Source organism: Caretta caretta, chromosome 9 (genome assembly GCF_965140235.1).
Source record: "Caretta caretta isolate rCarCar2 chromosome 9, rCarCar1.hap1, whole genome shotgun sequence".
Lineage (NCBI taxonomy): Eukaryota > Metazoa > Chordata > Testudines > Cheloniidae > Caretta > Caretta caretta.
In genome coordinates this window covers 24,130,554-24,154,658 of record NC_134214.1, presented here as the reverse complement: position 1 = coordinate 24,154,658, position 24,105 = coordinate 24,130,554, and the positions used below count along the sequence as shown (strand labels likewise).

The 24,105-nt window shown below is 39.3% G+C and overlaps 2 protein-coding genes across 15 annotated transcripts in view; one reads left to right on the top strand and one right to left on the bottom strand.

Annotated features, from left to right (window-relative positions):
• VEPH1 (ventricular zone expressed PH domain containing 1) overlaps positions 1–20,736 on the bottom strand; it is a 180,998-nt gene extending 160,262 nt beyond the window's left edge. For 5 of the 13 annotated variants that reach the window (XM_075132160.1, XM_048864325.2, XM_075132159.1 and 2 more), the window contains exons 1-3: positions 20,394–20,735; positions 6,466–6,753; positions 2,961–3,176 (exon numbers count right to left, since the gene is read on the bottom strand). In XM_075132160.1, coding sequence (XP_074988261.1) covers positions 2,961–3,176; positions 6,466–6,603 — 354 coding nt within the window. In that variant the 5' untranslated portion in view covers positions 6,604–6,753; positions 20,394–20,735. The other 8 variants (XR_007358459.2, XM_048864320.2, XM_075132158.1 and 5 more) reach the window with 7 other exon arrangements.
• LOC125642654 (lysosomal amino acid transporter 1 homolog) overlaps positions 18,603–24,105 on the top strand; it is a 47,761-nt gene continuing 42,258 nt past the window's right edge. The window contains exon 1 of one of the 2 annotated variants that reach the window (XM_075132168.1): positions 18,603–18,716. The gene's annotated coding sequence lies outside the window, so the exon portion shown is untranslated. The remainder of the gene's footprint in view (positions 18,717–24,105) is intronic. The other variant, XM_075132170.1, reaches the window with a different exon arrangement.

Here is a 24,105-nt window from a genome sequence, read left to right as displayed (position 1 = left end):
TCAATAGGTGTCTTCCCATTCACTTCAGTGGGTTTTTAGTCAGGCCCTTACGGTGTGTACTCTGAACTAATAGAATAAATTTAACGCTAACAAATACAGTTCATCTAGGAAATAAGCAATGCTTTATTTTGACAATGTTATAATAATAAGCAGAGTTAAGACAATGGAGACTTATTCTGCTGATCTCAGGAATTATATTCCTCAACAAGATCAACACCTATCTGAGCTTCAGGTAGATTTTTTTTTTCTTTCTTCATTGTTAATTCATTTGGAACTGTTCCCAGAGTTTGGGAACTGAAAAGAACAGAACTGGGCATATGGAGGATTGTAAATTGCAATTTCATTGAAGTGAATTCACATTTGGGGTTCTTTTTTCTTTCACTTTTTTTGCTTCTTTTGGACTTTCAACACTTCCAACCAAGAGCCAAACTAGATGACTAATCTCAAGAAGTTTTAAGGGCAACATGTCATAATGGGGACCTTTTGGCAACTATTTGAGCAGTAGTCTGGACACTAGACACTAACACACCAAGGTCTTTAGTACTGTTGCTTCAGCAACTACAGGGAAAGACTGAGTGACACACACTAGAAGATACCTCATTCTCAACAACCAGCATTCGCTGGGAAGATGTAGAGAAGTTCATTTAAAGAGCAAGTCTGAGTCAAACCTGGCACATTGCTGCCAGTCGGTCAGTGCAGAAGACAAATTGGCAATAATAAGATAACTGCATGAAGGGATCTTAGCAATGAAATGCAGTATGTAGAGCTGACACATCAGTGCTGGGGTAAGCAGGTAACTCAGAAGACTGACTGGCCAAAGAAACAACAGTGTGCTGGGAAGATTCGGCATGGGCCAGCCGAGGATAACTACACATATAGAAGGTAAACAATAAACTTCTCAGACAACTCCACTTCCCTTTCCTGTAACAGGCTCTCAGTGAATTTCGGTTCCTTTCTTCCATTCCAGCCTGCTTCCACTTCCTCATTTTTACTGCAATATCCCTCCCCAGAGAGGAACATACCCAGGCTGTACAGATTAAGGTCATTGATGGGTCCCCATTAATAGTCTGCCATTCTGAATAAACCATTGAGGATTATTTTACCAGTGTTGACAGAAATAAAGGGTATAAATAATGGCTTCAACAGTTGGATGTCCAGGTCAGCCCAACAGTTCATAACTCAGCCCAAGGGGTCATAGAGAGGTAAAAAGGGAGCTGTTCCATAAGGTTTGTCAGGGCTAGTACCTAGGCTACTCTCTCCAGCCTATCCCTCCTAGGGGCAATTAAACCCTGGCTGCAGATTCAACCACCTGCCAGAGCTCACTCAGTTCTTCTGTCTTATTGGGGCCTCCTACACAGTGTCCTCTTGCCCTCCACATGTCCTGTACTCCTCCTGCAGGCAGCTGCTGCGCATGTACGTTCCCCCTGCTGCTGGTCTCCTTTGACTAATAGTCTGCTTCCTGCTGGCTCTCAGCTTGTCAGTGCCAGCTCTCAGGCTGCCTGCTGCTGGGCCTTCTTTCCGTAGCCTGCTCCCAGGATGCTGCACCCGACCTGCTGCTCCAGCTCATACAAAGCCTCTGGCTCTGTCCTGAAGCTGTACCCCGAACTCAGGATATTACGTCCTTTACCACTTCTCTAGACATTATGGTGCCCTCTACTGATCCTTTCTCTCCAGGTCATCCAGGGCTAGGGGTAGGTGTTGTAGCAGAGTTAGTATGGAGGCTGGATGAGTGTGTTCCTTAGGATACACACTCACACAGCCCGCAAAGGGTGTAACTTCTTCCATAAGTGAAGGCTGTTCAGAGGTATGTCTGCCCATCCCCCCTCTGCACCTAGAGAGGAAAACATTAGGTAACAGTGTCATCAGCAGCAGGAGGGGAGGTTCATCTATACCCTTCTGTACTGGTAAACAGACTCAGCTGCTTTGCTTACTTTGAATTCATGCCTGCCTCATTATTCTGTAGCTTGTGCCTGCTTATGCTAGGTCACCAAAAGGCAGACAGTGAGGTAACATAACAGTACCTAACACTAAGCACTCAGATTTATAACAATATGTAACGTTAGTTTCCTGAGAGTGGTACCCCAGCGATATACAAATATGGACCCAGTGTTCTGGCTTTAACCCTATTTCTGACCGGAGAAACATTTCACACCATTGAACATAGCTAGGTGTTCTCACTGAAGCAGGCAACTGAATGTTGACGACCAGCCTGTGGCATGTAATTTTTCCCACCATTGATACTGACCTTCCATACTGACCTTCTGTTTACACAGAAACTATTATGTAAATGAGTCCCACAGCCCTTTATATGTTCTACTGGAAAAACAATCAGGAGCCTGCTTCAGTTAAAACATATGACTGTTCAAAAACAACTACTTATAGAACAAAGATTCTCCAAGCAGATAAAGGATCAAAATCTGAGCTGTGTGTTCAAGGTCAGAATTTGGCCCATAAATTAGTTTCCAATCTTGCATCTGGACTCCGCATCACAACTGAGCCTTTAAATGGGATCCTCACTCTTGAAAGGCAGCATTTCTATCAGCTAAAGGATCCTCTTCAACCTTTGCCCCAAATGATACTTTTCTTCCAAAGAGTCATAAGTGCCTTGAAAATAATGGGTTTTGAATGAATTGTCTTTCCCATCTGCCGCTGCTGCTGCTACAATACTATCCTTCACAGTTTAATTTTTATGTAAGATGCAAACGTCTAGTGTTCATGCAACATTAAGGTTGAGAAATTCACCACACACAAAATTTCAAAAGATAAGAATGCTGCTAAAACATTTACTTGGCCTCAGTATACATCATATACATTTAATAGTATAAATTAACATGAAGATCCAATTCTTGGCTTTTTCAATAAATGTGAGCACTCCAATACACCCCAAGAAAAACTAAGTACAGTTGCTATTAAGCTATGACACTGTGAGTGATATGGCATTTCTTGTGATCCAGGCTTACCTGCAAAATGCAACTCATGATATCAGACGCAATTTTTGCATGTGGTGTGTCCTCATCTTTTCCTGAAGGTTTTAGATTGTGCTCTAAACATGACTCCCAGAGAGCCACAAGTGCCTTTCCATGTTTTTCTATGGATGCAGTCTCCCTGATAGCAGTGGTGATTCGAGTGATACAGATTTCCACCACTGCTTGGTCATTGTCGTTAGTCTGGTAGTCCTAGGTTTAAAGAAAATATGGGTTACAAAATTGTGTTGTGCAAATGAAGTGTCATCCTTTAAAGAATGCCACAAAATGAACCAGAAGATGTTAAATTAATTTAACTCTCCATTTTCTTCATGTCATCTATACAATAAATAAGTAGAATATTGAGAGCAAAACTCTAATCACGTCATAGGTCTTTAACTATTCCAAGTTGTAATTTAACACAAAGGAATAATTTGTGCTCCTACAAAAAAAATATGGATTAAATTATTAAGATTGTGAATTTTTGTAGTCCCCCATTTTGAAGCTATGGCTTCCCTGTTCAATAGATGTGAATGTATGTGCCTTGAAATCCCTGGTTTATATTTTTTCTATTTGTATATTACTATAATATTAAAACATTTAAATGTAAAAAAATTACATCAAGCAGTCCAAATAACTTGTGTTATGCAATTCTTTAGACTCACAGATGTAAATGGAGATATTTCAGATTCATAGTGTAACTAAGAACAGAAATTGATTCAGCAGGCCTGATTCTCTGTTTCCCTGCATGCTGTGTGGTTATTTTCATCTGTGCAAACTAGATACAAAATGCTACCAAAACATCCATTTTGCACTAGTGTAAATGACTACAATGGAGACTCAGACACAGTATATACAACAACTAACACTCATGCTAAACTATAATATTCTACCTCAAAGAGGCACAGAGGCCAAACACAAGATAAGTATTCATCAAAAAATACGTTACTTTTACCGGCTAGCCATGGAAATATTTAAGAATTTGGGCTAAATTCAACATTCATTTACAAAGGGATAATTCTGGAGTACCTCTATTAAATCTAGTGGAGTAATTCCAGACTTACACTGGTGTAAATGAGCACATTGGATGTACGTTTTAAGCTGTTGGGGTGATCAGTTGACCTACCCTGCCAATGTATCTGATCCTGCAATTTGGCTTTTCCTCCTTCCAATTCCAGGAGATCTCTCCTCCTCTTGTTAAAAAGAGTTTGCTTTATTTTTTAAGATAAAATTTTGATTAAAACAGAAGTAGAATAATATGAAGATAGCCAGTAAGGTGTTGGCTGGAAACAGAAACAAGCAAGAGATCCATACTAAAGTTTGCATTTGTATTCACTAGCTGCCTTTTGGCCATAGAAAGATGTACAGCAGAATACTCTGCAACTCTAGGAGTCTCCCAACATAAATACACCTTGGCAGCTCAAAATCTGAATTTAAAAATTGTGAGAAGCCTTGCTCCACAGCAATAATGAAGTATATCACTGAGCACTGCTGCCCTCTAGTGGGAATTAGCCTTAGGGAATTTAGAAGCACAAGAAATCCTTTGTTCTTTAGGATGTCGCATGGTTTAGCAGTTTAGTACAAAATATCAGTGGCAAATTCAGTCCTGTTGTCTCAGAGGACTATGATAGGAGGGATATCTGCAAATGCTGATAATATGCCATTAGTGGAAATATACCAGGAATAAGCGGAGTCAAGAGCTAAACTGATTTGAATAATGTTCTGGAAAAATGTGCAACAGTAATTGCTGTCAAAGAAATGACCCAAGGAAAGAATTGTCTCTGCACAATGATTTCCCTAATTGATGATTTAGAGCATTTGTGGCCACAAGCAACAGTGTGTTCAAAAGTTCTGAAAGTTAGAGGTTTGTATGTTGCCAAAATCCATTTAAAATCACTATGATATATGCATCCAGAAAAGTGCACGTACATTTCCTAGTTCAATATATTAGGGTCTTGTTACAGCTGACAATTTCTCTTCTGCAAGCTGATGTATATTCCAATCAAAAGTGGTCACTATGGGGATTTAAGGGTTTTCAAAATGGCTCAGGCTCAAGGCTGCTCTGAAATATAATTGAGGAATGGATTGGGCTGACTCAAGCATTACCACAAGTTATGCTTTAGTCAAACAAGAGATATTGGACTCAATGAAGTGGTAACTAGGTGAAATTCAGTCACCCATGACATATAGGAGGTCAGACTAGATGATCTAATGGTCCCTTCTTGCCTTAAACTATATGAATCCATGGTACAGAAGAGTTAGAGAGATCTAAACCAATAAACAAATAGTTTCTTAAAATGCTTTCAGAGTATCTTATCTTTGTCTGTCTCCTACCAACTCCTACAGTACTTAGCAGCTGAATTCAGCAACATCACAATGTGGCAGGGAGGGAGGGAAGTTTGACTCTATAATAAGATAACCAACGCTATAAGTAACCAAATAATTAAAAGAAGTTACTAATACGAGAGGAGGGGGTGCGTGAGAGAAGGAGTGGGAGAAAACTTAGAAGAAAAGGGCAGGCGGAAGAGGAAGAGAAAGAGAAAGAAAGAGGTGAAATTGAGAAAAGGTAAAAAGCTAAAAACAGAATGGATTCAGAGAAAAGAAAATCAAGGTTGCCAGGCAGTGGGTGGGTGAAGAAAATGTCCATGTCTTTGCGTGATAGCAATTTATAGCCCTGGAATGACTGTGTCTGTGAGCACTTCCCATTCAGTCTCAGGTCCTCCAATCAACAACCATCCTTCAGCCTGTGGATCCAACTCCCTTCAGTGTGCTGGTTTTCATACTCTCTTTTGGTCAGATTAACGAAAGATCAGTACTGGACCATGCTGATAGGTTATCTGTCAGCTGCTCTGGGAGTCCCACACAAGAGCAGAAGATAAGCTAGCAAAGAGAGCACACTTGAAGGCGTGAACTGGTGGCTCAGAATATGGAGAATTTAAGCTACCCTCACAAAGAGTGCCGAGTACCAGGTCAACCTATTATTTCATATGCTGCTCTGTCTCCTTCATAAGCTTATAAAATGCTGTAATGGAGCTGAGAAAACAACCAATGCAGGGACTCCTCTTGTTAGGGGCAATTCCATCAGAACAAAATTTAGAAGGGCTGCGGATCTGGGTGTCATCCTCTCAGAAATGAAATGATGGTATTTATGTTCTTGCCCCAAGGCACATGCATTCTTTATTTCATTCGTAGCCATATCATAACTGTAACATCTATTCATCATTTATTAACCTTCAATACACTATAAATGGACTCTTGATATGAAGTGTGACCAAGATCAGTTTACATTATTTTTCTTAAAATAAAATTCAGAAGAATGAGAACTGAATGCAAGAGCTGAAGTCTTTGAATCTGACATTTTGTTTAGGACTTTTGTGGTTTTTAATAGGTTAGATTTATTATCTGTTTTTGGTGTTCTGCTTATGCAGTCATTGTTTTCTGACCTTTCTTTTCATGATACATTATCTCATGCAGAAGGATTGGGGGAGCATGTCTTACTTACTGGAGATGAACTAATTATTTTTATTTGCTCAAGAGCTTCTGACAGGCTTCCTTCTATCTCAGCATCATCTAAGGAGAATAGATCCCCTGCACGTGAAAGGTCCTTTTGTCCCAAAACCAGCCCAAACAGATGATGCATGGCTTATGTGTTCTGCCAGTCAGGCAAATCTCTGTTTGTACCATGTGCTTCAGTCAAATGAGGCTGGTGATGTAGCAACCCATAACCTAGTCAGCAGTTTACTAGGTACAGTAAACCTTTTGCACATTTTGAGACCTCTTCTGCCACGATCTGAAAAAAAAAAAGCACATATTAGCAAAATTCTGGGAGTGTCACCCTGTGATTCACCAAAGATTTTTCAATGAGTGCTTGTGAAAGGTACTTAGCCTCTCATTCAGCAAAGTACTTAATAAGCATGTGCCTAACTTCAGGAATGTGAATAGTTAAAAAAAGTTAGGCATCTGCTTAAGTACATTACTGAATCAGAGTCTACACAGATAGCTATAAAGAAAGAAGCCTTCTCCATTTCATTCTATTCAGGTTGTTATACTATCCTCATCACCATGATATCTGAGCACTTTCCAAAAGGGTATTAAGTGCCATGACATCTGTCATATATGATTCTTTTTCCCCCCTCTGCCCAGAGAGAAACTGTGTGAGCAGGATATATGTGTGTGTGTGTGGGCACTGAACAGGTACAGCAGGCTAAGAACAGTGCCCCAGATCTGAACTGGAGGAGGGACTGGACCTGGAAAGCTAGGTTGTGCAACTGTTACTTATGATGAACTGGGACTACGCATGTGATTAAGGTTTTCACAACTGAAGCCTGATGTATGAAAAAAAACAGCAATTAGGATGAGCTAAGAATCCTTTTTCCACATACATCAGCTGTAGGCAAATCCTTATGTACATCAACTGTCCAAAATTCCACAAGGAATATTTTAAATATTGCATGCTTTGTGTATTTCTTGCCTACTTTAAATTATGCTGTTCTTTACTATTGATGATGGGATGATCTGCTACCTGAATCTTGCAGGACATCACTATTAGTGGGATAAACCAAGAGATATCTGTGGTGTTCAGATACCATACTGAAGAGCAAGGTCTAAGAAACAGAACAGAAAAGATATTACTGTTGCTGGTAACCTGCATAGTGCAGCAAGAACAATTCACTAAAAAGCCACAACAGATTTCCCTTGATCTGAATACAAGGACCAGGTTTTAATACCCCTAAGCATGATGAGCAATACCTGCCTGACTCCATGAGTAATCCTACTGATTTCAGTGTGGCCATTCAAGAGTTTGTAAATGGCTGATTTATCCCTTTAAAAGCAGTGGAGTCCTGAGACCAGCCAACCCTGTTCCAAAGCATGGTATCTTTAGGAACAAGTCACTCTGGGAAGGATCACCATGTGACTACCTGCTGAGAATTATAAGTGCTCTGATCTTAAAGGAAGCCTACAGGCAAAAGAGAGCTGCATGGAGGCTGTCCTTTGGCAAAGCTTGGATGATGATCAGCTGGGGCAGGATTCAAGCACAGCCCCATGCAGCAGGGCTGTGGAGACCTTGCTCCAAGGGATGGAGGAGTTTGAGCATCTTCTGTTCATAGCATTCACTCAGAGAATTCAATAAAAAAAATAATAATGGTGCTGGAGAGTTGCAACATAGCACTACTTTATTCCTTAAACTCCAGAACCCTAACGCACAAGAACCCAAAACCTGAGAGACAAAGCAAGCTGTTCTCTAAAACAGAGAGGCACAACCCACCTTACTCCAGGCTAGCTAGTTGCAAACTGACAGGAGGTAGGCCCAGATCACACACATCCCTACAGTGCTCCTTAATCTGTAATTAGGATCAAGAAAACACCCTCAAATTTAAAGTTACAGCTGGTAATTTTAACAGTTTTCAATGCAGCGCAGAGCACAGGGACTGGGGGTAGGATAAAACTTGGGGGGAGGTCTTCAGGGGCCAGAGTGGGACCAGCAGAGCTCCCAAGCTCAGAGGGAAGTGAGGAGCAGAGAGAGAGCCAGAGCCTGAACCCATGGAACATGGGTAAATCGGAAGACCTGAGGAAGGGCTAAAGGAACTGTGTATTTGTTTTGTGAGGACTTAATAAATTACAGCCCCAAAGAGGGAACATTATTTTAAAACTCTTGGTGCATGGGAGTTGATTAGATAACCAAGAGGCAAGGTGACTGCAGTGATGTGTTCCAGGACTGCACCCTGCAACAGGCCTGAATATTGAAAGGATCTAGAGCAAGCGGAGCCAAAGTTCGCTCTCTGAACACTCAGAAGTGATAAAATCATAGTGAGCAGGAATACGGCAATGGCCCTTCAAAGGCTACAATATCTCAACCCTGGTCTACACTGGGATGGGCGGGGCGGGGAATCGATGTAAGTTACACAACTTCAGCTACGTGAATAACGTAGCTGAAGTCGTACTTAGATCGACTTACCATGGTGTCTCCACTGCTGCCGCTCCCCCGTCGACTCTGCCTACGCCTCTAGTGGCGCTGGAGTATAGGAGTCGACGGGAGAGCACTCGGGGGTCGATTTATTGCGTCTGGACGAGACGCAATAGATCGATCCCCGCTGGATCGATCGCTGCCCGCCGATCCGACGGGTAGTGAAGACATACCCTCACATACAGTTGGAGACAGGATCCGCAGCTCTACAATGATAGAAATTGTCTGCTTACTGAGGAGACATGCCAAACCTGCAAAAAAAATGCAGAAATTGAGCTTATTTTTGGCTTAATTGGCTTGTGAGTTGCTCGTTGGCTAGTTTTTGGCTTGTAGCTTGTTGTAGCCTTTTGCTTCTTTTTTCTGATTGGCTCTCAACAGGCAGAGGCAAGGGGGGGGAGCAAGCAGGGGCAAGAGGGGGAGAGAGTCAGGGGTGCACAGTGGGCCCACCACAGTGCCAGACTGCATGCCAGGAGAATCTATTCACATCGAGTGCTGGGGTTTCTTAGATATTGGCTTGTTTTGGCCTTGTTTTGAAATGGGATTAGCTTGATTCTGGGGTTATTGTGAAAGTTAGGGTGTTTATTTACCCCATGAAAGTTGGCCACTGTGTGATTGAGACCATACAGAGAAAAGAATGAACCACATGAGGAATAAAGTACATTTGCAAACACTCACAAATATATGCAAACAGCAGCTAACCTTCAAATTTCATCATAATCACAAGAAGAAACTAAAATACACATCACATGACCCCAGTAAATTAAACACAGACATTAGAAGAAAGGTTACAGGCCCACTTAAAACAGTATTAAATCTTTTCTGAGAAGGCAAAGAATAAGAAAATATTTTTTCACAATGCAATCAACTCTGTTACATAAAAAAATGATGGTCTGACAACCTAGAGGTATGTCCTAAGCCAACACAATCTAAAACACTCCCTTTTGTCACTGAAACAGAGTCTTCATTTTGTAAGACCTCTGCAATGTGTCAACCTACCCTATTTTGTCAAGGCCTAACTTACTTGGTGACTCTTTAACATATAGAGCTTTGACACAACAGAACACAATAAGTTAGATATGGAAATGAGCTATTAGATTATCTGTCATATCCCACAGCCAAAGGAGAATTGATCCTTATTTTTTATGTCCATTCCAGTTTTAAATGTTCCAAATGATAGGGCTGCCACCATTTCCCTTGGAGAACGATTGCACAATTGTATAGATCTAATTGTCAAGAAATTTGCCTGATATTTTGACTAAATATTCCCTTACTTTCATTGTATTAGTCCTTGTTATTCCCCACTGCATAAATAATTATTCTCCCTTTTTCAAATATCTTATCTTATATTTCACATGGCCAGCCACCACTTCCTAAAGCTATACAGACTTAGCTCTTGAAAGCATTTCACATGAGAAAATTCCTTCAGCCCCTTTATCAGTTCTACTGCTCTTCTCCGAAGTCCCTCCTGTTTGTCAATATCTTCTCGTAATGGGATGTCACAAAATGAACACAATATTCCAAGTCATATCCGATGAAGTGAGCTGTAGCTCACGACAGCTTTGCTCAAATAAATTTGTTAGTCTCTAAGGTGCCACAATACTCCTTTTCTTTTAGCAGAGAAACTGTGACCTGGATTACTTCCTCCTGCTTCATGCCATAAAGTCTCCTCCAGAGCCCAAACATCATAAGTAAATATGCCTAATGTTGATGATAGGTGTATCTATAAATGGAACAAATTCATAAAATAATCAGAGTGAGACAACTTCAGCCTAATCACTAGTGGCTATCATTGTAGGAGTACTATATAAAAGATATATCACTAGATATATATATGAGTACATAGATGCTTGATATAAAACAACACAATTTATTGATATGAGAATATGTAGCATTGTTCATGAGTTAGTAGGTTCAATAAAGTTGTTATTGTTGCTACACATTGCAAATGTCTTCCTGAGTCTAGCTCTTAACAGATACCAAGACTATTGGTGAGATTCTGCTCTCTCTGGCATTTGTATAAATTATTTCAGTGGCATACTCTAGATTTATAACAATGTAACTGAGCAGAATTTGCCCGTACGTGTGCAAACAGGGAAGAGTGAATATTCTAAATTTTGAAAGAAAATCATGTCTGAAAGTGTTTGGAGGTTTAAGGACAAATGCATGTAGCATAATCATGGTAAATGCAGAATCTTGCAAAGAATGAATTATTTGTAGGATGGTTGGTTGTATGGTGGGGCTGGGTAAGAAAGGTGGTGTAAGAGCCAAAAGAGGGGATCAGGTGTAACCATATTTGCCTGGAATTTCTGCATTAAATCAAGCTGCTGCATTACTGCTAGCAATCTGCTGTACAGAGCCTCTAGAAGTGACAGGGAGTGTGCCTTAAATGAAACCTATGCATACTAGTTATTGATTGTAAGGAGCATGGCTCAAAACAAGGCTGGACTTAGGTTTTGCAGCTCCTGATCCCATCCAGATTCCTTCTTATGGATAAATCTCACTTATTCTGTGTACGTGCAATATCGAGGCTGTTTCCTACCTGCCCATGACATTCTCATCTCAATCTGTAGTGACCCCTCTTCATAATTTATTAGAGAGACTCCATGTCCACTGGTGACCCTCTGTACATACACATTGACCAAAAAGCCAGGAGATGAAACCAAAGTGCAACGCTCTAAGGGATATGGAGGGAACTCAATCTCTGCAGCAGCCTGCAGGCAGTAGAACAGGTCAGGGATAGCATTTTGCCTGGAGGGCTCAGTGCATGTGTGCGAGACTGAGAGGAGCAAGGTCTTAATGAAGGCATGTATACTGTACAGGTTTGAGGCATCCTTCATATATAATTAGCATAGAGAATCCCATGCCTAAGCAATATGTATATTATATGGTCAAATATGAAACTTTTTACTGTATTTCTAATTCCCATGTATAGTTTCCACCCATACACTGATTGGTTATACCTGTGTGATACTACCTCTTAGAACTGCTGTCAATCCTGGGTAAGAGGGCTCTGAAGATGCCTACTCGTTGCATACACATTTCATTTATTTTTGACACACCATTAAATGGCATTTTAAAAAATGTGGAGAAGTTATATTATAGAAGATGCTTCAAGTTGTATGGATTTAAAAAAATACAAATGTAATATCAGTGGGCTATCTCCAAAGCAAAATTTTATCAGTACACATAATAATTCTTGTCATAAAGAATCCTCGTTGATTCTAAAAGAAAGAGGTTCAGTCAGGTGTCTCTCACAACGCATCATACAGAGTCAAGGCCACACAAACTCATCTCACCTGGGACCTTAATTTGAGCTCTACCTGCAGCATTGTAAGTAAACAGTTCACATATAACCACCTATGACCTGTTCAGATCTCTTATATTTGTAATTCAATATACCGGGCTAATTTATAATCTCATTTACACTAGCGTTGTGCCTTTTTTCCTGAAACAACTGTAAAATGTCAAACAAAGGTCAAAACTGATGCAGAGCACTAAGGTCTTCATAGGAAATAATTCAGTGAAACAACATGCCCAGTACACTGCATTCATCCTGTGGTGAGCCTACTCTTTTAGGTTTTATAGGTTTGATACAAAGATTTGTATCAATGCAGTGGATTTTACTTTTTCTGGACTATTCACAACAAAACAGAAAGAGAGCTAGTAAAACGTGCAAATTAAATCATCCGAAATGAAAGCACAGTGGACTAGATTCTCCTGTCAACTACAGTGGGGTAATCAGAGTAACTACATAGAAGTCAATGAGATTACATTGCTATGAATGAGAAGAGAAGCAGTCTCACCATATTCATATTCAGTATTTCTTACATTTGAAGATGAAAATCCACAGAACAACAAATATAAACTGGTGATGTTTTACCTGTGCGTGACTCCTCAATGACATTCTTTAGTGGCACTTACAGCTGCAGAGTTGAAACTCGGAGTTGATATTCAGCTTTGCCTTTGTGCTACAACAGGCAGCATCCAAGGGCATAACAAGTGGAAAGTTATGGAATTTACTGTTAAGCAATGAACCTGAAGCTGTTAATTACAGTGCCAGGAGTAAGGAATTCAAGGAATGCAGACTAAAGCGGCCTAAAAGTTACCAGTGGCTTGATCAGGTGACGAGAATGAACTTAAATGCAGAGTGGCCTTATCTGAATGAAATGCTCTGTTCCTAGGACAAAATACAAACCCTACTCAAAGTGAGTGCAGTATGTTTCTATTAGAGAAAACAGAACTCTCTGTGTTAGTGAAAAGCTATCCTTCCCTGGGAAGAATGTAAAAAGACCCCAGTAAGCTTATGCTTTTTGAAAGAAAGAGAGCAAGTGAATAAAACAACCAGAGAGAAGCTTTACTATCTCAAAGAATAATTGTGGCCATTCCATAAAACAGCTCATGAATACAAAGGAAGGCCTGAACTTTACGTGAGCTTTTATCATCAATTTAATAAACAGCATCACACAATCTCTGCACACATGTCTTACAAAGATGCACGAGTCATGACAAGCCTGCTGTCCATGTCCACTCCTCGAACACACACTTTGATCTTACTAGCTGAAATGCGAGCACCCTCCCTTTCGGCTTTTGGAAACGATATTTCACCTACAATGCTCCTGAATTTTAACTTCCCAGGACTGCCTTGTTGGGGTGGGAGCAGAACCAAATCTAAGCCAGCAACAATGTATTAAATGGTGATCAGCTCTTTGAGAGATATTTGGTGAAATAAATGGGGTTATAAATGCCTTCCGGGGGAAAAAATACCAGGTATTGAAGGGCTGTTCATTCCAGCAGAGAAAGACATAATAAGAGCCAGTGGCTACAAGCTGAAGCCAGAAAAAATTCAAATTGGAAATTAGGCAGAAATTTTTAACAGTGAGGGGGATTAACCATTGGAACAAACTACCAAGAGAAGTGGTTCATTCGCCATGTCTTGATGTCTTTGAATCAAGAGTAGATGCCTTTCTGGAAAATGAAACACAAGTTATTGAGCTCAATACAGGCCTAACCGGGTTACATTTAAGGGCCTGAGATATACAGGAAGTCAGGATTTAATGGTACCTTCTGGTCTTAAACTATGAAATTCAGTCCCCAATGAAATCAATGGCAAAACTCCCATTGATTTCAGTAGGGCCAGGATTTCCTTCCAGTCACTGAGTCTACTGTTCTTCAGAGATACTTGAATTTCAGAGGAGGAAGTTTACAAGCATTGTCTGTTTTAATTTAATTTAATAAAATAATTAATAATAATACCATGTAGTCCTGTGTGATTGGTAAATATCATTATAACAACGTTACAAATGGGGAAGTTGGTGCACAAAAACAGTAAGTGATTTGCCTAAAGTCACACACTCAGTCTGTGGTAAGATCCGCAACAGACACAAAGAGTCCTGATTCCTATTCCTCTTCACCAAATCACTAGACTACAGTACTCCCCTAACCAGCAATATGGTTAAAAAACATAGTTTAAGACAACTATTCTATTGATATGTAGGGCCAGATTCTCTGCTTGTGAAATTCTTTGAAGTCAATGGCAATTACGCCAACAGACAATTTGGCCCATAGATGCCAATACTGTTCCAAACAGTCTTTGGAAATCCTCCTACATTCACATCAGGTTGGTGTCAGTTTATATTCTAACTAATTAGAGACCAAACTGATATATGCGCACAGTTTAGTCCCCAAAGCACAGGATATTATTCGGCTCTGCTGTCACTGTTTCAAATGGAAGATTCTAAATCTCTTCCTCTCTCTGAGGAAAGTGATGTTTTGAGGCACACTCCAGAAACCTGTGAAGGTGTCTGCATCTGCTGTGGGCCAGATTTTCCCTAGAGCTCAGCTCCCATTTAGGCACCCTCTTCATCTCCAGATTACAAAAAGGATTCCAGGCCTTATTCTCCTCTCATTTAAATTGATTTTACACCAATGTAACAGCAATGACTTTAGTGGATTTACTACTGATTTATACCTCAGCAAAGGGAAAATCAGGCATCTCAATCTCTCATAATGGACTAGCTCCCTGCCTCAAACAGATTCCATTTTGCAGTTTTTATAGAACATATTAAGGACAATGCCAGAAGACATTTCCTTACTGTATGCTCTCTGAAATTGAGGCTACTTCTTCAATAAGGACAGGTTTCAGAGTAACAGCTGTGTTAGTCTGTATTCGCAAAAAAAAAAGGAGTACTTGTGGCACCTTAGAGACTAACCAATTTATTTGAGCATGATTCACGGTATGCATCTGATGAAGTGAGCTGTAGCTCACGAAAGCTCATGCTCAAATAAATAGGTTAGTCTCTAAGGTGCCACAAGTACTCCTTTTCTTTCTTCAATAAGCTACAGTGTCTTAACTCTAATTATGACAAACCTCTTTAAAAGTTTCATTACGTAACACTGCTGAAAAGACGTACACATGCAGGACATTTCAGCTCTATAAGGATATCTTAAGCACTTCCTTGTTCATTACAAGCTTACGCTGTTTGCTTCGTATTACCAGATAATTTTTATTAATGTGAGCAAACCATAGCATATTCTTGTGATTAAATACAGCCTTTATTCTCTTTGCTTCTCTGTACAAGGAAACCAGTTTCATAGGCCATGAAAGTAACATTTCCTGTAGGGTCAGGGTGGTTGGTAATACTTCCTCAAAAGACAGTTCCTCAACCCCCCCTCATGAGCATCTTGATGCTATTTCACCTAGCTCTGTTCTCTGTTATAAAACAAGTTAGCATCTAAGTAGCCCCACCTCCCTAAAATAAAACAAAAAATTGTGGAACAAGCATGCCATTTGCTACCATCTCACTCTTCGCTCTGCTTGTGTGTGTTCTACCCTTCCCTCCACTCTGTCTTGTCTATTTAGATTGTAAGCTCTTTGGGGTAAGGACCACCTACTTCTCTGTGTTTGAACAGTACTTGGCACAATGGGCTCTATTCTTCAACTACCATAGTAAACATGATTAATAATAATTAAGCAGAAAAAATGTCAGACACATTACATTAAGTGCTCTGCATCTTTCTCTGGTACCCTATGCATTTCCAGATCTAAATCAAAGTCCAACTCCTAACTTTAATGTCCATTTTAATGTACGTAAGGACCTGTTTCTCTTTCAATAACCCACTGAGACAGATGCACTCTGATTGGGGACCTTGTAGATATTACTGTCCAAGGTGATCTCTTAGTAACTGGAGACACAGCATTATTATCAGAACTCCTTATTAGAGGCTATCAGAATGAAACCTAGCCTGACAGGTTTCAGAGTTTGTTGCAAAACTCACCTCTATGCAAAATAATTGCTCTCATAATTGAAGAGAAACAATAAAAATTCCAAGTATAAAGGCAACTGGACCTAACTGTGAGTCTTAATATTGGCTTAGGTGCTTAGATTCTACAGAAATAGATAAATTAGAAATATAAGTGGGCTGGACTGGAAAAAATATTATACTTCAGCAAAGCAAATTTTGCAAGAATTGCAGCCACAGTCTTTATTTTTAAAGGATTGATAATGAAAGTATTGTTGCTAATTTTTGTCCAGATGGTGCCATGTCACTTAAAACAGTGAAAAAAGGGGGAAATCTTAAATTTGTGGACTAAGTTGTGCCCCAAGCAACTGGAGCATGCAAAAGAAATGTAAAGAAAGGAAAAAATTTCCTAAGTGATTTCTGATTTGGGGCACTTAGTTTCAGACATTTTTGGGGCCTAATTTTCAAAGGTTCAGACTACCCTCAGTTGCCTTCAACTGAAGTTGTGAAAAATGAGACCCAAGGTTTCTTCAGGTTGAACATCCAAAAATGGAGGCACTCAATGGTGGCCACTTCAGCGAGTGCTGGGCTAGACCAGTGAATATCTTGTGAGGGAAGTTACTTAGCAATGCACACCAATATGTGCCCAGCTTCAGAAGTAGGTTGAGCACACCCATTTCAGATAGCTCCTGTCTGCTCCTAAAGCCATGGACCAGGTTGTGATCTAACACATCAAGGTAAGACATCTGCTGAGTGCCAATCATTGGGCTAGGACAGCCCTCATTTGAAAAAAAAGATCTATCATAGTATGCTGGTTTAAAAGTGTATCCAACAGGAAACTTGTGGAATTCCTCAACTCCTTCCACCTTTCTCCAAACTCCACTCTCGTTTGTTATGTGTCAATTTGCTGTGGACATTATGCATGGTTATGTTTTTAGGCTGCATTGTGGCATAATGGTAGACATGCTACAAAATCAGCCCATTTAGCTAAAGCTGGAGTATTTCCAGTAAATTTTAATGTTGTTCTTTACTCTGCCACCAACTAACAATGGGAGCCAATAGCTCTTCGCTTTCTATTTTTAGCATGGAGTAAAGATAATATTTATGTTCCAGGAACTAAAAGTTATCTAAAAGCATATAAGCAGTGCTCAAACTGATGGAGAATTATTGAGTGCCTAAGTCTAAATCAAATAATTTAGATTTAAATATACACGTCAGGGACAGAGAAAGAATAGCAGAGAAGGAGAAATTTCTTTGTTTAAGGGATCTTGCAATTAAAGAGCCAGGAGGCCAGAGATCTTGCTATGCCATGAACTTTCTCTCTGCTCTTAGGCAAGCCACAACTTCTCAGTGCTTCAGTAATTCTATCTATTAAATGGAGAAAATCATTTTTGCTTTCCCCAGTGGTTTGGTAACAGATTTAATCTATTGAACTCTATGAAGTGCTTTGACATGCTTAGCGGGAAGAAACTACAGAAAGGCAAAATATTATCGGTAAATGTTTACCTTTTAAGCATTGTATATGGACACGACAAGAAGGTATTGTAGGCTACAGCCAGAGATGGGAGGGTGCACTTTGCCAAATTTAGGAGCCACTCCAAACTACAGGACTGAAGGTTCTACATTTAGGACCCAGTCCTGAGAAGCTTAAACATGTGAGTAATCCCATTAAACTCAATAGGATTATTCATGTATGTAAATTACATGTGCAAGGGTTTGCAGATTTAGTACCTTAAAACAGAGCTCAAAATTTCGTATATTTCGCATCCCATATAGGGAAATGCATGTTCTGGGCTGTTACGCGTTTGGTTTTATTTTACTCCTCTGGCAACACTAGAAGGATCAGAATTATTTTCAAACAAGAATGCTTATTCTGGGTATTACACAGCATTCCCATCACTTAGGATGTTTTTTCCTAATTAATTATCCCTTGACAGGAAAGGACAGTTCAGCTGAATGAGGAAAAGGGGGGATCCCAAAATTTAAATAAAAACAAAAAATCTCAGAAGCTTTGCAATATCCAAACACCACTGGATCCTTCCTCTCATATGTACTTCTCGTGCATAGTAAAATCAGGCCTGGGTGCGTTTCCTAGCTACCTTTGATCTGAAAGTCTCCTCAGAATGTTCATATGCACAATGAATACACAATACACATTTTGACAAAATATTTGGGACAAAATATCCCCAAATGTTATTCTAATAATTTGATTTTAAAATTTTATTATTACAGATCGTTGGCTGATTAATCTAGAACACTTTGTCCTGCAACTTTTCAATAAAGTTCTCAGATTTTTCAGTGAAAGGAAAGGGTTAAAGATTATTTTGAAAGAGCATCTTTTTCACAAAGTCTGAATGGACTACAGCAGTTCCCATGGGATTAGCTGCATACATTTAAATTCTTCCCACAAGACAGCTATTGTTTTCTACATGCCTCTCACTTTCATTCTGTCATGACAGGTTTCCACACTTCATTTCGACTAAAAAGCCTGTGGAGTCTGTGCTCTGTCAGATGAAGCAGCAAGCATTGACAAGTCGATTAATTTTAAGGTATTTTTTTTAAATTGATCGAATGTTTTATAAACACATTGCTCTGGTTATTGTGTGTTGGAACACGATTGACATCTGATTCTCACATTCAGTTTGGAAATTTTATTTTCATGAGACACATCTGTAAAATATATTTTCAAGAGTTATACACTGAATCTTCAGATTTGTCTCTCTGAAGGAAAGGAATTTCTACCAAAATCAAAATGATATACATTCTCCTTTGTATACTTTGGAACAAAACTTCATAATTCTTTCCAGAAACAAAACTAGCATGTGAAGCATTTCTCATATGATAATCTGAATTTCATAAACTATTATACCTTTATATTTCAGTGAATGTTTAGTTTTTAAGAGTCTGATTCTGCTTAATCCAACCCGAATTACCACTGACCTCTGTGGGAGTTTTGGCTACACAACCAAAGCAGGACATAACTGCTATAGTAAATACACAGATATAAACTTCCACTTCCAAGGGCTGATTTCACAACTCTCTTATTTCTTGACAGAAAAATATCATATATAACTCAGACTCTTAGTATATACTTGACATTTTACATACCATAAAGAATAAAAAGTCATGGGGTTTAATGCACTATGCAACATACAGCCAACTTTAATTGTGTTTTATGTGACAACACTTTATGAAACCTTATATTTTGTTAAATGTCAACAAATTATATCTTTTGGGTAAATATTTCTGAATATCTCTAATATATGAAAATATTATATTAAATATAAATTAAATTATACTTACAAGCAAAAAAATTATATTGTTTCCTACCCTTAAAGGAAACTTATTAAGTACATCATTGAACACATACCAGTACACTCATTGTCACTGTGATACTATATAATGCTGGTATTTTAAAATGTTTCTTGAATGAGATCTCAATCCCTGTGGTCATTTTTCTATAACATGGGAGTGGGGTGGGGAGGGAACTCAATTTGAAACCTTACAAAAGCAAAAAAAAAAAAAATCATTTTGCCATTTATGAGAGAGTGAAAGTGGAGAGACTTACAGAATGAAGAATCCAGAGGGAGACTACTGGAATAGGCTTGTAAGAAGTCCACTAGCAAAGTGAAGGTTGAAATGTAGTAATAAAAATGAATTCAGAGTGGCTGTCCCATAGAGTCCTCTACAAAAATGATTATTGAACTAACCCTGAATTTCCTTCATGTGTCTGACAATCCAGTGGGCTTCTCTTTTAACAGGGCCAATGCCTTCTCTAGTCTGAATTTTATTCAAAGTTGCCCTAAACTAAGGCAGTAACAGTGCATTACCTTATATAAAGTGCCTGGGGGTGGGGTTGGGATAGGGAATAAAACAAAATGCAATGAATCCCGGAGTGAGAATTAAGAACATTGTAGGATTCGTGCATATGCTGCAACATATCATGCTGGGGAAACATTGCTTTCGCTCTCTATGGCATTTGAAGTAAGTTTCCAACATGCACCGTATGTATATTATTGTAATACACTTACACAAGCATAATAACTGTAGTACTTGAATCCACACAAACCAATCAACAATAACTATACAACTTCTGCTCTCTCGGAAAAACTATTTCATTATTTAATATTTAGAAATGCCATTGTACATTTGTATTGCAGTAATTATTTATTCATTGTTGAAAAATCCGACACAAATGCATATTCATTTAAGTTAATTATTCATACCTCTCAGAAGGGAAACCTCTGAAAAACATTAACAACTGAAGACAAAATAGTTGGTCTTTAGAGAAAGTCTGATAAAATCCATTACAATTGTCAGAGTCCCCATTTCAGCCCCCTCTCTCTGGTATGTGAAGCTGCTGGCTCAGTGCATAGCCTTGTCAAACCAACCGTACAGTCTATTCAGTTACCCTGGAGTTGTCATGTGGAATCAAGCAAACAAATATCTTCTTTCCATTTCCCCCAACTCTAGAATTCAAAAACAAATCAGAACTAATTTTTTGCAAAGCTTAGCTTCAGCAGCAGCCTGAGTGAAAATTCTCTGAGCTTGATATGTAATTTGAATTAGTTAAAAGGATTTATCTAACAGCCAGTGGTTACATTCAGTTAATGAATAACCTGCTTAGAGTAGGAGGAAGTTTTAGAAGTTAATATAAATTATGGGGCCTCTTGTCAGAAATCAGTGAGATATTGAACCTGCTCATTATTTTGAGGGTAGGCAAGCCAAAAGGAAGAAAAAGAAAAAGCGGAGCCTATTAAAGGAAAGATTTTGTATCAACTGGCACTGGCTGTATCACACCAATTCATCAAACTGAGATAAGCCAGACTCATTTGCCCAATTTAGACCAAACGCCAGGGCAAGTCTAACTGACGCAAACAGTAACATGTATCCAAAGCTTGGCAGTTATATTGGAGAAATCCTTTCTAAATCCAGCAGTGTTTTACACATACACTGTACATGCTTTCCTTGAATGTTAAAGCATGACTCGCTACTTTTTCTACTTCTGCTTTCCTTGGACAAGTATGTTACAGCTTCTCAGTGAATTGGCCACAACTACTGCCAAAGGCAGCTATGCACCACCATATTCTCTCTTGCATGGTCTGAAACTGAGCTCTCTTCTCAGTGTATGAAAGTCTATGGGTATAGCACCAATCAACAGCAGATTATGATCCTGAGGCTGAAGTTTTTCCAGTGACAGCAGAAGTGGCATCAAATGGAGCATCATGAAGAGAAGCAGACTATATTGGGAAACCTCTCTTCCGTGCCACAACAAAGCCAAACTTTCTGAGCCTGCCATGGGAGAATGAAGGCTATGTCCCCACAGAGGGCGAAGGTGAAGTGTTTGTACCATCTTTGTTAGAACGTTTGTTTTTTTCACAGCTACAAGAAGGACCTTTCACATGCTCTTTTTAAAAATTCATTTTATAGGACACATGCAGTTGTATATGTTCTCCATTTTTGATACTGAGTGCTGTACAGACTACCTAGCTGCTGAGCCACCCAGAGAAACCCATGCCAAAAAAACCCTTTTAATTAGAAATAGCCTTGAGATAAAAGCCATCTACTCCGTTTACTTGATTCATAAACAACTATCACTGAAGGTGAACTGAAAAGGCTTTTGATTTTTCCTGTCAAGATCTGAGGTCAGGCTTCTGTGTTTTCACTGCCATACCTGATCACTAATACTAATAGGTCAGACTGCTACATGCTTCTTCTTAAATCTCTGGGGGTTTGGCATGTGATACTAGGAAATACAAAATCTTTATGAAGGCAGACAACATCCAAAACTGAGTAGCTGTTAATGGCACTCAGAGAGCTGCAGCTGAAGATCATAATTTATCAGCAGGTAAGTAAAGGAAGAGCTGGTTTTCAACTCTTTTGTTTTAACTGTATTTAATAATCATTTTAAAGGCCACACATACGTTTTGATATTGGTTTGGGGACCTAATAAAATAGTTAGATTTATTTTCTCTCAGTCTGTTTTACCTTTAAGAGGACTTTTAAACAAATCAAATCACATTACTAGTACAATACCTAATGACTGTACACTGCTTTGACATTTTTAAATGAAAGGTGCTATGAAAGTGCCTATTACTATTAAACTGAGATACAAGTCAGCTTCATTAATCCACTTACATGAGTAGTCTTGTTGCAATATATGGCCCCAATCCTGCAAAATCTTAAGCATGTGCTTAACTTTACTCACTGACAGCAGGCTCACGGACATCACTGGGACTATGGGTAAAGGTAAATATATGTGGAAATCACTACAGGATTGGGACCCATAAGGCAGCGAAGGAAGATTTTCCAGTATCAATTCTTAAAAATAAGGTCCTAATTTCCCAAGATTTCATTTTAAGGGACCTACTTAGGATATGAAATGAAATAAAGGTGTCTTCAGAAGTGCAACTGAAAATATTAGTTTTCTTTTGTGTATGTCCTTCTGCACTCCTAAGGTAGTATTCCAGCCAACTGCAAGGACATATTTTCAAAGACTGTGCTCATTATTGCCCACTGCTCAGAATCCCCTTGCTCATTAATGCATATCCCCTCCAGTCTGTTCTCTCATTTATAGGCATTGTAAACAGCTCTGACAGCATGTTTTCCCTCGTCATTCAAACAATGGCCTTTGTAACCAAACAGAAAATTAACAAGTGAACATTTACTTTTAAAGATCCTGAGGAAAATTCCTATTTAATTTAAAAATAAAATATGATCATGTGTTCGCCAAGCCTCTGCTTTAATGCCTCACTATATAAATTATAGCTTGTTATCTTAATACCTCTGCAAAAGAGTTCAAAAATTAAAACCCAGAGGAAAAACACACAACAATTGTTTTCTAAATAAATTATGAAAAAATGTGAGGTCCCAGGAAGTAGTGTGATCTAGCTATTGAAATAGAAGAGTGGGAGTCAGGTCTCCTGGGTTCTATTCCGTGCTTTGCCATTGATTCACTGGGTCACCTTGGGCAAGTAACTGAACCTCCGTGCACCTCAGCAGTATGTTTTTAAAATGGGAACCATCGTACTTGCCTGCCACACAGGCTGTTGTAAGAATTAGTTAATGGGCTCAGTTCCTCTCCCACTGTGAGTCTGCCTTTGACTGATATTATCAGCTTCAATCTAAGCGGCATTTCCCCCAATATTTGTGACATTCTTTTCCCTCATCATCTGAAAGGAACTGTAGAAATGCAAAGTATCTTTATATTTATTTTATATTAGTCACGCATAAAAGCTGTACAGTCAGAATGTAGCTAATTACAGTCCTCAAAATATGTACACAGGTACGACCTTCTGCTTGTCTGCTATGCTACAAAACAAAAGACAAGCATTGACCACCTCCTTCCATCTATCGCCATATGTTCTTGTCATGAGGTAAAGCGCAGTAGGTGGTCCCAGTGTGAAGTGTACCTTTCGCTGCAATTAATGCAAGTGTCGTGTGCTACAGGAATATCTGATAGACTAACAAGCAAAACATGAACAATAGCAGGCAGGAGGGCACGCCAGGCAACAAAGAAAGGAACAGGGTTGTGGGGGGAAAAGAGAGAAGCATTTATGGGTGAGAGAGACAGCCATTGGAAAGAAAACTGGTGTGTACTACTGGGAAAAGTAATAGGAGTGGCCTTGGGACAATTCTGGCTAGAGGCTTCAATACCTAATCACTGTTCAGAATACCTGTCAAAAAAGATTTGCAACCCTAGCTTTATACTTTATAGCCTAGACACATTCAGATCTTAACCCTTTTGCTGCTGCTTTTCCATTGCATTTAATGTACTGATCGCTAACACAATCAGCAATGGAGAAGGTGCATTGTACCAGGCTGTATCTAGACAGGGATTCCAGTTCTGTCCTGCGCAGATCATTGTTGGTCACATGCACAGAGATATGGCTGATTACAGGGTTCTGCCTTTTCTCCTTGTTTCCAGCTGAGGGGAAC